This window comes from Bombina bombina, chromosome 2, assembly GCF_027579735.1.
Source record: "Bombina bombina isolate aBomBom1 chromosome 2, aBomBom1.pri, whole genome shotgun sequence".
NCBI lineage: Eukaryota > Metazoa > Chordata > Amphibia > Anura > Bombinatoridae > Bombina > Bombina bombina.
Window position 1 is genome coordinate 966264995 of NC_069500.1, and position 14517 is coordinate 966279511.

Below are 14517 nucleotides of genomic sequence, written 5' to 3' on the forward strand. Positions count from 1 at the left end.
CAGACTTGAGTATAACTTATAAAATCACATATATTTGGTATTAAGTTAAAAACATACACAAGTTAAAAACATTCACAACGTGTTTCTCAATATACACTGTTTCATCAGGTGAATAGTAACAGTGACGTCACGGGTGGTATGCGCATGTGCAGTCATCATATGAGAACATATGAGAAGATGTCACTATAAATGTTTGGTATGTAGAAACTATTACTATTCACCTGATGAAGCAGTGTATACTGAGAAATGCGTTTGGAATGTTTTTAACTTTATACCAAATATATGTGCTTTTGTAAGTTATGCTCACGTCTGTATATATATCGGGTATTTGGGTTGCAATAAATATTGAGACCTTTGGTTACATAAGGAGGTTCTCTTCAAATTGGAATGGGCTGCAACACCTTATGACATCATATGAGGTTTCTACTTATGCACATCTACATTTACGTGTTCATTTGGAGTTTGGCTGACTGGAGGCTCAGGAATTATATCTCCTTACAGACCGGTCTATACACTTGCTGGACGACACAATACGATCCAGACTGCTTGTGTAGCACAATTGAGTGCTTTTAAAGTTGTGACTATATTTGGCCATTATTTCTATCACATCCATTGGAATTACTGCACCATTTGGGGGCGCTTTTCTCTTCTTTTTGTTTCAGAATTTTTGAGTGGTTCGTGTTCGCATGAATGAATGTGAAGAAGTGGCACCTGGAAAATTGTTGTAGATCACTCAATATCGGTACTCCAGTACCGATTTTGAATTTATGGATCCATAATTATTTGGCACATTTAATTTGTGGTCTTTTTTGTCTATTGTTATAATTAACAGAATTTGATTGCTAAACGAAATTTCTAGCTATTTGGGCCCTGATCTCACTTTTTGTGAAGATCCCCATTAGCTGTACAGGAAAGCATGTACTTAATCAATATACGTATGTAAATTACCATATACATTAATATATATGTAATAAGTCACTTTTTTGTGATGAATTATTTTTCAGTAAATGGGTCCCCTGATCATTTAAAGTCATGCTGTGCTGCTGGGTGGCAAAAAAGCCCTATGGGACTGTCCTGCATCAAGAGAAAGGAACATGTGAACATGGAGAAGGAATGTGTTGACTTATTTTTTGAGTGCTGCGAACTTGCAGAAGAACTGAGACGGAAATATGAGGAGGACCCAGAACTAGGAAAATGTAAGTATAATTATTGAATATGAGTGATCTAGATTTCTCAAAGGGACAGTCTAGTAAAAATTAAGTTTCTTTCATGTAATTGGCAAGAGTCCATGAGCTAGTGACGTATGGGATATACAATCCTACCAGGAGGGGCAAAGTTTCCCAAACCTCAAAATGCCTATAAATACACCCCTCACCACACCCACAATTCATTTTTACAAACTTTGCCTCCTATGGAGGTGGTGAAGTAAGTTTGTGCTAAGATTTCTACGTTGATATGCGCTTCTCAGCATTTTGAAGCCCGATTCCTCTCAGAGTACAGCAAATGTCAGAGGGACGTAGAGAGTATCACCTATTGAATGCAATGATTTTCCTAACGGGGTCTTTTTCATAGGTTCTCTGTTATTGGTCGTAGAGATTCATCTCCTACCTCCCTTTTCAGATTGACAATATACTCTCATATACCATTACCTCTACTGATAACTGTTTCAGTACTGGTTTGGCTATCTGCTATATGTGGATGGGTGTCTTTTTGGTAATTAGGTTTTTATTACTTAAGACACCTCAGCTATGGTTTGGTACTTTATGCATTTATATAAAGTTCTAAATATATGTATTGTACTTATATTTGCCATGAGTCAGGTTCATGTATTTCCTTCAGCAGACTGTCAGTTTCATATTTGGGGAAAGTTAATATTAAGAAATATTTTTCTTACCTGGAGTTTAGTCTTTTTTTCAATTGACTACTTTTCTTCAAATTGTGGGCTGTCTTAGGCTCGCGGGTGTGCCAAATGCTACACTTTATTGCGTCATTCTTGGCGCGAGAATTTTTTGGCGCGAAAGGCATGTCCGTTGATGCAAGTTCGTCATTTCCGGCGTCGTAATTGACGCAGAGGTTCACACAGGGTTGCGTCATTCGTGACGCGAGTGTGTAATTTCCGGACATGGTTGGCGCCCCCAAATTTTTTTTTTGAGTTACGTTGTGCGTCATACTTGGCGCTACATTTTTTTCATTATTTATTTGCCCCATTGCTTTTGCCTCTTGCTTTTTTCTATGTCAGAGGGCTATGCTATTTGCATTTGCATTATTTTTTCCCATTCCTGAAACTGTCATATAAGGAAATTAACAAATTTTGCTTTATATGTTGTTTTTTATTTTACATTTTGCAAGATGTCTCAATCTGATCCTGCCTCAGAAGTATCTGTTGGAACGTTGCTGCCTGATGTTGGTTCTACTAAAGCTAAGTGCATTATATTTCCGAATGTCATTGTATAAACTTTTTACATGCACATATTGTATCCATCAGTGAATAGTACATTTCCTGTTGTTTTTCCTTCAACTTTTAATGTACATGTTATACCTATGAAATTTAAAGAATTTGTTTCTAAATTCTATTCAGAAGGCTTTGTCTGCTATTCTGCCTTCTAATTAATATAAAGGTCTTTTAAAACTTCTCATAAGATTGATGAAATTATCCTTTTCTGGATCTATGTGAGGATCTATCTGATTTGGAAGATCTTTCCTCAGATATTGACACTAACAAATCTACTTTTTTTATTTAAAATGAAGTATTTTCGTTTTTTGTTAAAGAAGTGTTAATTATTTTGGATATCATGGAAACTAGTCCTCTTGTTATTAGAACTAGTACATTCTGTTTTTAAACCTCTTGTGGTTGCTCCAGAGGTTTTTTTCCGTACCTGATACTATTTCTCTTATGATTTTAAGGAATGGAATTAGCCGGGTACTTATTTTTTATTCCTTCTTCAAGGTTTAAAAAAAAAATTGTTTTTGGAAAAGTTCCTCAACTTGTTGGGGCTATTTCTACTCTTGCTGAATGTACCTCTATTCCTATGGAAGATTGTACTTAAGTTCTTTTAGATAGGAGACTTGAATCTTATCTAAGGAAAGCTTATTTATATTCTGGTCGTCTCAGGCCTGCATTTTATTTGGCTGATGTTGCAGCTGCATCAACTTTTTTTGTTGGAGATTTAGCGCAACAAGAATTGGATTCTGACTTATCTAGTATTGTTCGCTTTCTGCAACATACTATTCAGTTCTGATGCCATTTTTTTATTTCATCAAGATTGATGTTAGATCTATGTCTTTAGCTATTTTTAGCTACAAGAGTTTGAGGCTTAAAATCTTGGAATGCGGATATGACTTTTTAAGTCTAGATTGCTATCTCTTCTTTCCAAGGTAATAAGAGACCTAAGGGTAAATATTAAGCTTCTAAATTGTTTTCGTTTTTTTTTTCAATAAGGAACAAAAACCTAATCCTTCCCTATGGAATCTGTTTCCAATTGGAAACCTTCTTTAAATGGAATCAATCCAACCCATTTAAGAAACCAAAAAGCAAGCCCCTAAGTCCGCATGAAGGTGCGACTCTCATTCTCAGCTGGTAGGGAGCAGATTAAGGTTTTTTTCAAGAATGTTTTGGAAAATTTGGTCCAAATCAATGGTTTCAGAGTATTGTCTCTCAGGGGTTTTGAATAGGTTTCTGAGTAAATCCTCCTGTGAGAAGATTTTTTTCTCTCACGTATCCCAGCAAATCCAGTTAAAGCTCAGGCTTTTCTGAAGTGTGTTTCAGACCTGGAGTTTCAGGGGTAGTCATGCCAGTTCCTTTTCAGGAACAAGGTCTGGGGTTTTTATTCAAATCTATTCATAATCTTTAAGAAGGAAATTTCATTCAGACCAATTCTGAATCTGAAAATTTTGAATTGTTATGTTTGAGTACCAATTTTCAAATGGTGACTTTAAGGACTATTCTGCCTTTTATTCAGCAAGGACATTTAAGGTCCATAATGGATTGCAGGATGTATACCTTCATAATAACGAATCATTCAGATCATTTTCAGTTCCTGAGATTCTCTTTTCTTCTATAAGGTACGACGAGTCCACGGATTCTTCCTTTACTTGTAGGATATTATCCTCCTGCTAACAGGAAGTGGCAAAGAGCACCACAGCAGAGCTGTCTATATAGCTCCTCCCTTAGCTCCACCCCCAGTCATTCTCTTTGTCTACTCTAAGTACTAGGAAGGGTAAAGTGAAAGAGGTGATAAAATATTAGTTTTTAATTTCTTCAAGCAAGAGTTTTTTGTTTTAAATGGTACCGGTGTGTACTATTTACTCTCAGGCAGCAGATGGATGAAGACTTCTGCCTGGAGGAGGATGATCTTAGCATTTGTAACTAAGATACACTGCAGTTCCCACATGAAACTTCAGTGTGAGGAATGTTTTCATGCAATATAGCAGAAAGGTATGTTCAGTCATTTTTTCTGGAGAGACTGTGTATTTCAGAAAGGCTGAAAGTATCCCCATGAGGGTAAGGGTAAGCAGTAATCCTAAGAGCTATAGAAAGGCATTACTAAGCTTGCATAAGGGGCTAGTTAAAAAAATGGTTGACACTAGGTTTTGCCATTTTAGCGCATAGAGCGTTATGGCTTAAGTCCTGGTCTGCTGATGTGTCATCAAAATCAAAGCTTTTAGCCATCCCTTTCAAGGGTAAGACCCTATTCGGGCCTGCACTGAAAGAGATAATTTCAGACATCACTGGAGGGAAAGGCCATGCCCTTCCTCAGGATAAGACAAATAAGATGAGGATCAAACAAAATAATTTTTGTTCCTTTCGAAACTTCAAGGGTGGTACCTCTACCTCTTCCCCTGCTGCAAAGCAAGAGGGGAATTTTGCTCAATCCAAGTCAGTCTGGATACCTAACCAGACTTGGAACAAGGGTAAACAGACCAAGAAGCCCGCTGCTGCCACCAAGACAGCATGAAGGGGTAGCTCCCGATCCGGGACCCGATCTAGTAGGGGGCAGACTTTCTCTCTTTGCTCAGGCTTGGGCAAGAGATGTTCAGGACTCCTGGGCTTTAGAAATCGTAACCCAGGGGTATCTTCTAGATTTCAAAGATTCTCCTCCAAGGGGGAGATTCCCTCTTTCTCAATTGTCTGTAAACCAGACAAAAAGAGAGGTGTTCTTACGCTGTGTAGAAGACCTATATAGCATGGGAGTGATCTGCCCAGTTCCAAAAACACTACTCCAATCTGTTTGTGGTTCCCAAACAAGAGGGAACTTTCAGACCAATTTTAGATCTCAAGATCCTAAACAAATTCCTCAGAGTCCCATCCTTCAAGATGGAGACCATTCAGACTATTTTACCAATGATCCAGGAGGGTCAATATATGACCACCGTGGACTTAAAGGATGCGTATCTACACATCCCCATCCACAAAGATCAACACCAGTTCCTCAGGTTCGCCTTTCTGGACAAGCATTACCAGTTTGTGGCTCTTCCCTTCGGGCTGGCCACAGCTCCCAGAATTTTCCCAAAGGTGCTAGGTTCCCTTCTGGCGGTTCTAAGGCCACGGGGCATAGCAGTGGCGCCTTATCTGGACGATATCTTAATTCAGGCGTCAACTTACCAACTAGCCAAGTCTCACACGTGTTAGCTTTTCTAAGATCTCACGGGTGAACGTAAAAAAGAGTTCACTTATCCCTTTCACAAGAGTTCCATTCCTTGGAACTCTGATAGATTCGGTGGACATGAAATTTTTTTCTGACGGGGGTCAGGAAATCAAAGATTTTAACCACCTGCTGAGCTCTTCATTCCTGTAATGATTGAGCAGACTTAGTGTTTTGTGGAACACAACTGCAGAACAGATAAGTAAGTATTTGAATGTTTCACCCTCTAGGTATAATATCACTATAGCAGAGAGTGATATCCGTTGTAGGTTGAGAGTGATTTTATATGTATAAGTATAACTGTAATAAGTGTCCCAAAACAGCTTTACAGTTTTCACAGGAGGATTGTGATTATGAGTGATAGTTAGTAATGGGAGCAAACTCTGATTGAATTCGTTTGATGAATACCTAAGTGATTAGCGGACTGACATACTAAAATGAAACAGGAGTTCCCAGATCTCAATTCCTCCTTAGGATGGTAACAGTTCCTTTGCTTCTCACTGCTGCTGCTGCTCGCAGCATTCTGTGGAGTAGCACGGAAGGCAGGGGAGGAGTCGCTCGCTGACATGCTGTTTGATTGACAGCTAAGAACGCTGGCAAGCTCCGGACTCCGTGTAACAGAATTGCGGTAAGAAACGCTTATTGAAAACAGCATGGAAGTTATCAACGGTGGTTTTCAAAATACCGGCTAGTAAGGGGAGAGCCAGACTCTGGGCAGGAAGGCGAGCTAGCACTCCAATAAGTCCTCTCATGAAGCGGCAACAGCAGTGTAAGTTATTGAATGGAGAAAACCAAAAGCAGGTACTAAAGTCTTTTAAGTTGAAGAGGCGTAATGACAAGTGGTCCCGCTGAAAGATTTTGTAATCCAAGAGTAGATTGGAAATAAGTAATCTTCTTTGCAGGAATATGTGAGCTCAGTATGAGCAGGAGTTACTCAGTCAAAAGCAACAAATACTAAGCACCTGTCTTTGGGTGAGCAGGTGATTTAAAGGCTCTGTGGGCAGGGCTAGGAGGATGCAGGTAGCTGCTTAAAGGAACATACATGATGTGAAAACCCTCACAATTCCATTCCTCAGCCATCAGTGGCTCAGTGTATGGAGGTAATCGAACTAATGGTAGCGGCAATGGACATAGTTCCGTTTGCTCGCTTGCATCTCAGACCACTGCAACTATGCATGCTCGAACAGGGGAATGGGGATTATGCAGATTTATCTCCTCAGATAAATCTGGATCAAGAGACCAGAGATTTTCTTCTTTGGTGGTTGTCACAGGATCATCTGTCCCAGGGAATGTGTTTCCGCAGGCCAGCGTGGGTCATAGTGACGACGGACGCCAGCCTATTGGGCTGGGGGGCAGTCTGGAATTCCCTGAAAGCACAGGGTTTGTGGACTCAGGAGGAGGCTCTCCTCCCGATAAATATTCTAGAACTGAGAGCGATATTCAACGCGCTTCAGACGTGGCCTCAGCTGGCTTCGGCCAGATTCATAAGATTCCAGTCGGACAATATCATGACTGTAGCATATATCAATCATCAGGGGGGAACAAAGAGTTCTCTAGCGATGATAGAGGTTACCAAAATAATTTGATGGGCAGAGACTCAATCTTGCCATCTATAAGCAATCTATATCCCAGGAGTGGAGAACTGGGAAGCGGATTTTCTAAGTCGTCAGACTTTTCATCCGGGGGAGTGGGAACTCCATCCGGAGGTGTTTGCACAATTGATTCAGCAATGGGGCACACCAGAATTGGATCTGATGGTGTCTCTTATAGAAGAAAAGTACATTTATGCTTACCTGATAAATTAATTTCTTCTATGGTACGACGAGTCCACGGCCCGCCCTGTCATTTTAAGACAGATTATAATTTTTTTATTTTAAACTTCAGTCACCTCTGCACCTTGTAGTTTCTCCTCTTTCTTCCTGTACCTTTGGTCGAATGACTGGGGGGTGGAGCTAAGGGAGGAGCTATATAGACAGCTCTGCTGTGGTGCTCTTTGCCACTTCCTGTTAGCAGGAGGATAATATCCCACAAGTAAAGGATGAATCCGTGAACTCGTCGTACCATAGAAGAAATTAATTTATCAGGTAAGCATAAATTTACTTTTCTAGACAAGTGTTACCAATTCGTTGCTTTTCCATTTTTTTGGATTAGCAACCGCTCAAAGAATGTTTTTAAAGGTTTTTGGTGCCCTGCTTATGGAAACCAGAGAGCAGGGTATTGCAGTGTTTGCTTTTTTGGACGATATTTTGGTACTAGCTTAGTCCTTCCGTTCTGCAGAATCTCACACTAATCAACTAGTGTTGTTTCTTCGGAAACATGGTTGGAGGATCAATTTGCCAAAAAGTTTCTTGATTCCTCAGACAAGGGTCACGTTTTTAGGTTTCCAGATAGATTCAGTGTCCATGACTCTGTCTCTAGAGACGTTTGAAAGTGGTTGCAGCCTGTTGGCATCTTCAGTCTCAGTCATTCCCTTCAGTGGTTATGTGCATAGAAAATTTAGGTCTCATGACTGCAGCATTGGATGCATTTCCCTTTGCCCGTTCTCACATGAGACCTCTCCAGCTTTGTTTGCTGAATCCATGGTGCAGGGATTATACAAAGATATCACAATTAATATCCTTAAATCCCAATGTTTGACACTCTCTGACATGGTGGAAAATCACCAGCGTTTAAATTGAGGGGCTTCTTTTGTTTGGCTAACCTGGACTATGTTCTCTACAGATGCAAGTCTTTCAGGTTGGGGAGCTGTTTGGGGATATCTGACAGCACAAGGGGTTTTGGAAATCTCAAGAGGCGAGATTACTAATCAATATCTTAGATCTCCGTGCTATTCTCAGAGCTCTTCAATTTTGGCCTTTGTTGAAGAGAGAACTGTTCATTTATTTTCAAACAGACATTTTCACTTACAGTGGCATTTGCCAATCAGCAGGGTGGGACTCACGGCCCACAAGCTATGAAGGAGTATCTTGGATACTTGCTTGGGCAGAATCCAGCTCCTGTCTAATTTCTGCTGTGCATTTTTCAGGAATAGACATTGGGAGGCGGATTATCTCAGCCGTCAGACTTTACATCCTGGGGAGTGGTTCCTCCATCCAGATGTGTTTTCTCAGATTGTTCAAGATATGGGGTCTTCCACAGATAGATCTGATGGCCTCTCATCTAAATAAGAGGCTTCCCAGATGCCTGTCCAGGTTCAGGGATTTTCAGGCGGAAGCAGTCTGACACTTCCTTGGTATTATCAACCTGCTTATATTTTCCCGCCTCTTGTTCTTCTTCCAAGAGTGATTTCCAGAATCATCATGGAACAATCGCTTGTGTTGCTGGTGGCTCCAGCATGGCCCCACAGGTTTTGGTATATGGTTCTTGTTCGGATGTTCAGTTGCCAACCTTGGCCACTTTCGTTAAGGCCGGACCTACTGTCTCAAGGTCCGTTTTTGCTTCTTCAGAAGCAGTTTTTGGTAGATAAGTTCTTCAGGCAGTTGTTTCAGTTTGATTCTTCTGCTGATGTTTTAAGTTTTTCTTTTCTTCATGAGAATAACTTATAATTTGGGTTGTGGATTTATTTTTCAGCATATGGCTGTTTTTAATTTTTATCCCTCCCTCTCTAGTGACTCTTGAGAGGAGTTCCACATCTTGGGTATTTGATATCCCATACGTCACTAGCTCATGGACTCTTGCCAATTACATGAAAGAAAACATAATTCATGTAAGAATTTACCTGATAAATGAATTTCTTTCATATTGGCAAGAGTCCATGAGGCCCATCCTTTTTATGGTGGTTATGATTTTTTTTTGTATAAAGCACAATTATTTCCAGATCCCTCTGTTGATGCTTTTTACTCCTTTCTTTATCACCCCACTACTTGGCTACTCATTAAACTGAATTGTGGGTGTGGTGAGGGGTGTATTTATAGGCATTTTGAGGTTTGGGAAACTTTGCCCCTCCTGGTAGGATAGTATACCACATACGTCACTAGCTCATGGACTCTTGCCAATATGAAAGAAATGAATTTATCAGGTAAATTCTTACATAAATTATGTTTTTCTAACTCAGATAGGGCATGCAATTTTAAACAACTTTCCAATTTACTTTTATCATCAAATTTGCTTTGTTCTCTTGGTATTCTTTGTTAAAAGTATTCTTTGTTAAAAGCTATACCAAGCTAGGCTCAAATGCTAATTTCTAAGCCCTTAAATGCAGCCACTTATCTCAGTGCATTTAGACAGATTTTTACAGCTAGACAGCGCTAGTTCATGTGTGCCATATAGATAACATTATGCTCACTGCCGTAAAAGTTTTTTTTATGATTCAGCACTGATTGTCTAAAATGCAAGTCTGTGAAAAGAAATTAAACAAAGGGTCAGTCTGCAGAGGCTTAGCTACAGGATTATCACAGAGGTAAAAAGTATATTGATATATCTGTGTTGGTTATGCAAATGAGGGAATGGGTTATAAAGGGATTATCTATCTTTTTAAACAGTACACTGTCCCTTTAATTGCATGTTCTTGTATACAATTAAAATACACTCCCTGGCAACTTTATTAGGTACACCTTGCTAGTACCTGGTTGGGCCCCCTTTTTCCTTCAGAACTGCCTTAATTCTTTGTGACATACATTCAACAAGGTGTTGGAAACATTCCTCAGAAATGTTGGTCCATATTGACATGATAGTATCAAACAGTTGCTGCAGATTTTTCGGCTGCACATCCATGATGAGAATCTCCCATTTCACCACATCCCAAAGGTGCTCTATTGGATTGAGATATGGTGACTGTGGATCCTATTGGAGTACATTGAACTCATTGTCATGTTCAAGAAACCAGTTTGAGATGATTTGAGCTTTGTAACATGGTGCATTATCCTGCTGGAAGTAGCTGAAGTAGCCCTCAGAAGGTGGGTACACTGTTGTCATAAAGGGATGAACATAGTCAGCAACAATACTCAGGTAGGCCGTGGCATTTAAACTATGCTCAATTGGTACAAAGGGGCCCAAACTGTGCTAAGAAAATATCCCCCACACCATTACACCACCACCAGCCTGAACCGTTCCATGCTTTCATGTTGTTTACGCCAAATTTTGACCCTACCATCTGAATGTCGCAGCTGAAATCAAGACTCATCAGGCCAAGCAACATTTATCCAATCTTCTATTGTCCAATTTTGGTGAGCATGTGAGAATTGTAGCCTCAGTTTCCTGTTCTAAGCTGACAGGAGCACCCGGTGTGTCTTCTGCTGCTGTAGCCCAGCTGCTTCAAGGTTTGACGTGTTGTGTGTTCAAAGATAGTATTCTGCATACCTTGGTTGTGACGAGTGGTTATTTGAGTTACTGTTGACTTTCTATCATCTTGAACCAGTCTGCCCATCCTCCTCTGACATCAACAAGGCATTTTTTTCTACACAACTGCCGCTTACTGGATATTTTCTCTTTTTTGGACCATTCTCTGTAAACCCTAGAGATGGTTATGGGTGAAAATCCCAGTAGATCAGCAGTTTTTTAGATACTCAGACCAACCTGTCTGGCACCAACAACCATGCCACGTTCAAAATCACTTAAATCCCCTTTCTTCCCCATTCTGATGCTCGGTTTGAACTTCAGCAAGTTGTCTTCACCATGTCTAGATGCCTAAATGCATTGAGTTGCTGACATGTGATTGGCTGAATAGAAATTTGTTTTACCAAGCAATTGAATAGGTGTACCAAATAAAGTGGCCAGTGAGTGTATGCTGCAATGTAAATGGATCTATCATTTTAGCATTCAATGTAAGCCAAATTCTCATACACCAGTATCAAGTAAACAATATTAAACTTTTGCAAAGAATATTAGGTTAAAATAAAGAAAATTTTGACAATAACCCCATTTCTGTGTAGAGGGGTTACCTCTCCTTCATCTCAAAGAGAGAGAGTGGAGGGCATCATATATAACATACTGTCTGCCGAGTAAAATAATCTAAGCTAGCTGTGAAATATTAAGTATTAAGCTTATATAATATGGGAGACAGTATAGTAAATATCAGAATAGTAAACCAATGACAGACTTACCTTAGGATATTTCTAACTAATTTGACTAGGTGGAGGACCACAATTCCAAAAGAAAAAATGGATGAAAAGACGGAGGGGGAAAAAAAATGAGCATTACTTTTTTTTTTAAACTTTTGCACAGTACTGTATATATGTACAAATGCCAAAATCTGGAATTCCAAAAATTAAGAATTATTCCTAATTCCAGACTTTTTTTTAAATAAAATATTAATAATTACCATTTTCTCTGCCACTTAAGGGCCTATTTATCAAAGCGTCAACTATGTTGCATTCGCCAGCCTCAATACGCTCGCCAGACATCACTGCCGCGGATCTGAATATGATCTCCTTATTTATAAAAAAAGCCATCAAAAACACGTGCTTCAAGTACGGTGTGAAGAGCATCGGACTGGTATTAACTAACAGTCATCGATGTTGCGGTTATTCGGGTTTTTCACAACTTTATTAATACCATTTCATTACTGTCCATGAACAAGCACATTTCTCTAAAGCTAATCTTTTATTTTTCATCTGTTAATGTCCAAGAAATAGCTACATTTATACCTCAACAAACAATATCTCATAGAAAGTTATTTTTATATTGATTTGTTATACGATACTTTCACATAAATTAATGTGTATTTGTATTTCTAGCAGTCATATTTTTTTTTTATTATTTTTTTATTATTAATGCTAGAACTTGTACATATATCCTTGCACATACTTTTGTGTGTATATATATATATATATATATATATATATATATATATATATATATATAACAGAAAGCGAAAAAGATATTAGGGCGCTAAATATATGGGGCAGGAAAAATATATATGTATAAATATATATATATATATATATATATATATACTAGAAGGCAGAAATTTTCAATCAACAAAAACCCAACCTTAAAGCAGCTATCCGTTCAAGAAGAGTGGAAACTGAAACCAGAAAGGGAAGTGTCCCCTCTCTCTAACAGAAAACACCTTCCAAATGAATTATAGGTGAACAAGAGGACATGTAAAGGGACTAGATAGTGCTGGATGCTCAGAGTCAATATATATAATAAATAACAGGATGGATAATTAAAACCCAGAATACAATTTCAAACAGATACATAAATATAAAGATACAACAAATATTTAATATATTAAAAATAAGAAAAAACAGGTGTTAATATACAGAAGAATGGGGTATAATCAAATGTTGAAATAAAACTCAAATAAAACTCAAATAGAACGCCCCACAAATAACAGTGGGCATGTACGAAGTGCAAACTTACAGAAACAAACCTCAATCTTATGAGGTAAGTGATCCGCACAGCAAAGGATTCCTCTTATGGAACACAGCTTTCCTCTTGGGGTGTGAAAAAAACTTCAGTGGATCAGCATTTGGTATTCCCTCGGCCTCTTTGAGTATGGTTCCTCTAGAAGTATGGTCGAATTCTCCAGCCGTATATATGTAGGGAAAAAGAGACTCAAATAGTGTGATATTGTTTTTTTTTAAAAAAACAAACACGCTTTATTGCTGAACAACACACACTCTCACAAATGCCTGCTTACACTTTAGAACCTCAATAGTATGAGGTATTGGCAAATAAATAAAGTAAAATAGTGAATGCAGAGGAAGTATCCCTCTCTGCACACACGGTAATGGACTTTTGCACTCTCCAATGAAACAAAGGCAACGTCTTTTTGGTAAAAACACACCAGAGCTTCCGGTATTAAATTAGTCCGTTCTTCTTTTCGTCTCATATATATATATATGTGTGTTATGTAAGAAATCTTTTGCAAACATATTTACATGCCCCTAAGTTCCTTTTTTTTGTTCTAAACAATGTTGTCTGTCATATCCCTATGTTTATTTATACCACTATATGTATATATTGTAAAATGTAAATGTATTATTATTCTGAGCAGGAATAATTGCAAATATAACATGTAATCAGAGTACCATATGTATTTATCTGCAATCAATGGATATTTTAAAAGCTGGGCTAGTTTTCTTTTTGCACCTGCCTAACCCCTCCTGATTGCAATCTATTTTTAAAAAGCGCCCCTACACATGTGTTATAAAATGGGCTGGCATATAAGAGGACATTTCTTAATGAAAAAAGAAATTCAAGAGAAGGAAGAAATACACTGAAAATAGCATGCCAGTAAAGAGGTGATTTTAGTTTCTGCCGTATCTGAATCATGACAGTTTAAAGTTAGGTGGGCTATCCCTTTGAGCTATCAGTTTAAGATTATATTGAATCAAACAGCGATTAGAATTTTAAAATCCTTGTCCAAAATATTACACTGTGTGTCCTAATGTCCGCATCAATGTTTATCTTTAATACTAATTTCACATATACATATTTTCAAAATATAATACACAATGTAACAAATAGCACTTACAATGATCAATGACACAAGTATCGAGCAATTTGATTCGTTAGTGATAGTTTATAATGTGTATTTGAATCAGATTGGTTGATGTCATAAATCATGTGAAAAATTCACTAGTGTGTGGGTTGTTTAGGAGTTTGCGTCATAATTGGTGCGAAAAGTGTTGAGTCAAATACAGCGCGAAGTGTAGATTGGGACTTGTATTACATGGCTTAAACATGGTGCACATAGATTTTTCCAAAAAAAAAAAAGGAAGTTAGCTATATTATGTTGTGTATTTATTTCATTTTTATCTCTATATCTATTAGTGCAACAAGTTTGGGGCAAAACTTACTCCATAAGTAGTAATGTATTTTTCATTTTTATCCCTATATCTACTAGTGCACCAAATGTGTAGCAATAATATTGTTTGATTTAGAAAGGGTATACAAATTTAATAAACTTTCTAATTTACTTTTATTT

General features: G+C 38.2%; 1 protein-coding gene across 1 annotated transcript in view; it reads left to right on the forward strand.

The window, feature by feature from the left end:
• Positions 1-14517, forward strand: part of LOC128647389 (complement C3) — a 572326-nt gene that overhangs the window by 277995 nt on the left and 279814 nt on the right. The window contains exon 16 of the mRNA XM_053700176.1: positions 1005-1196. Coding sequence (XP_053556151.1) covers positions 1005-1196 — 192 coding nt within the window. The remainder of the gene's footprint in view (positions 1-1004; positions 1197-14517) is intronic.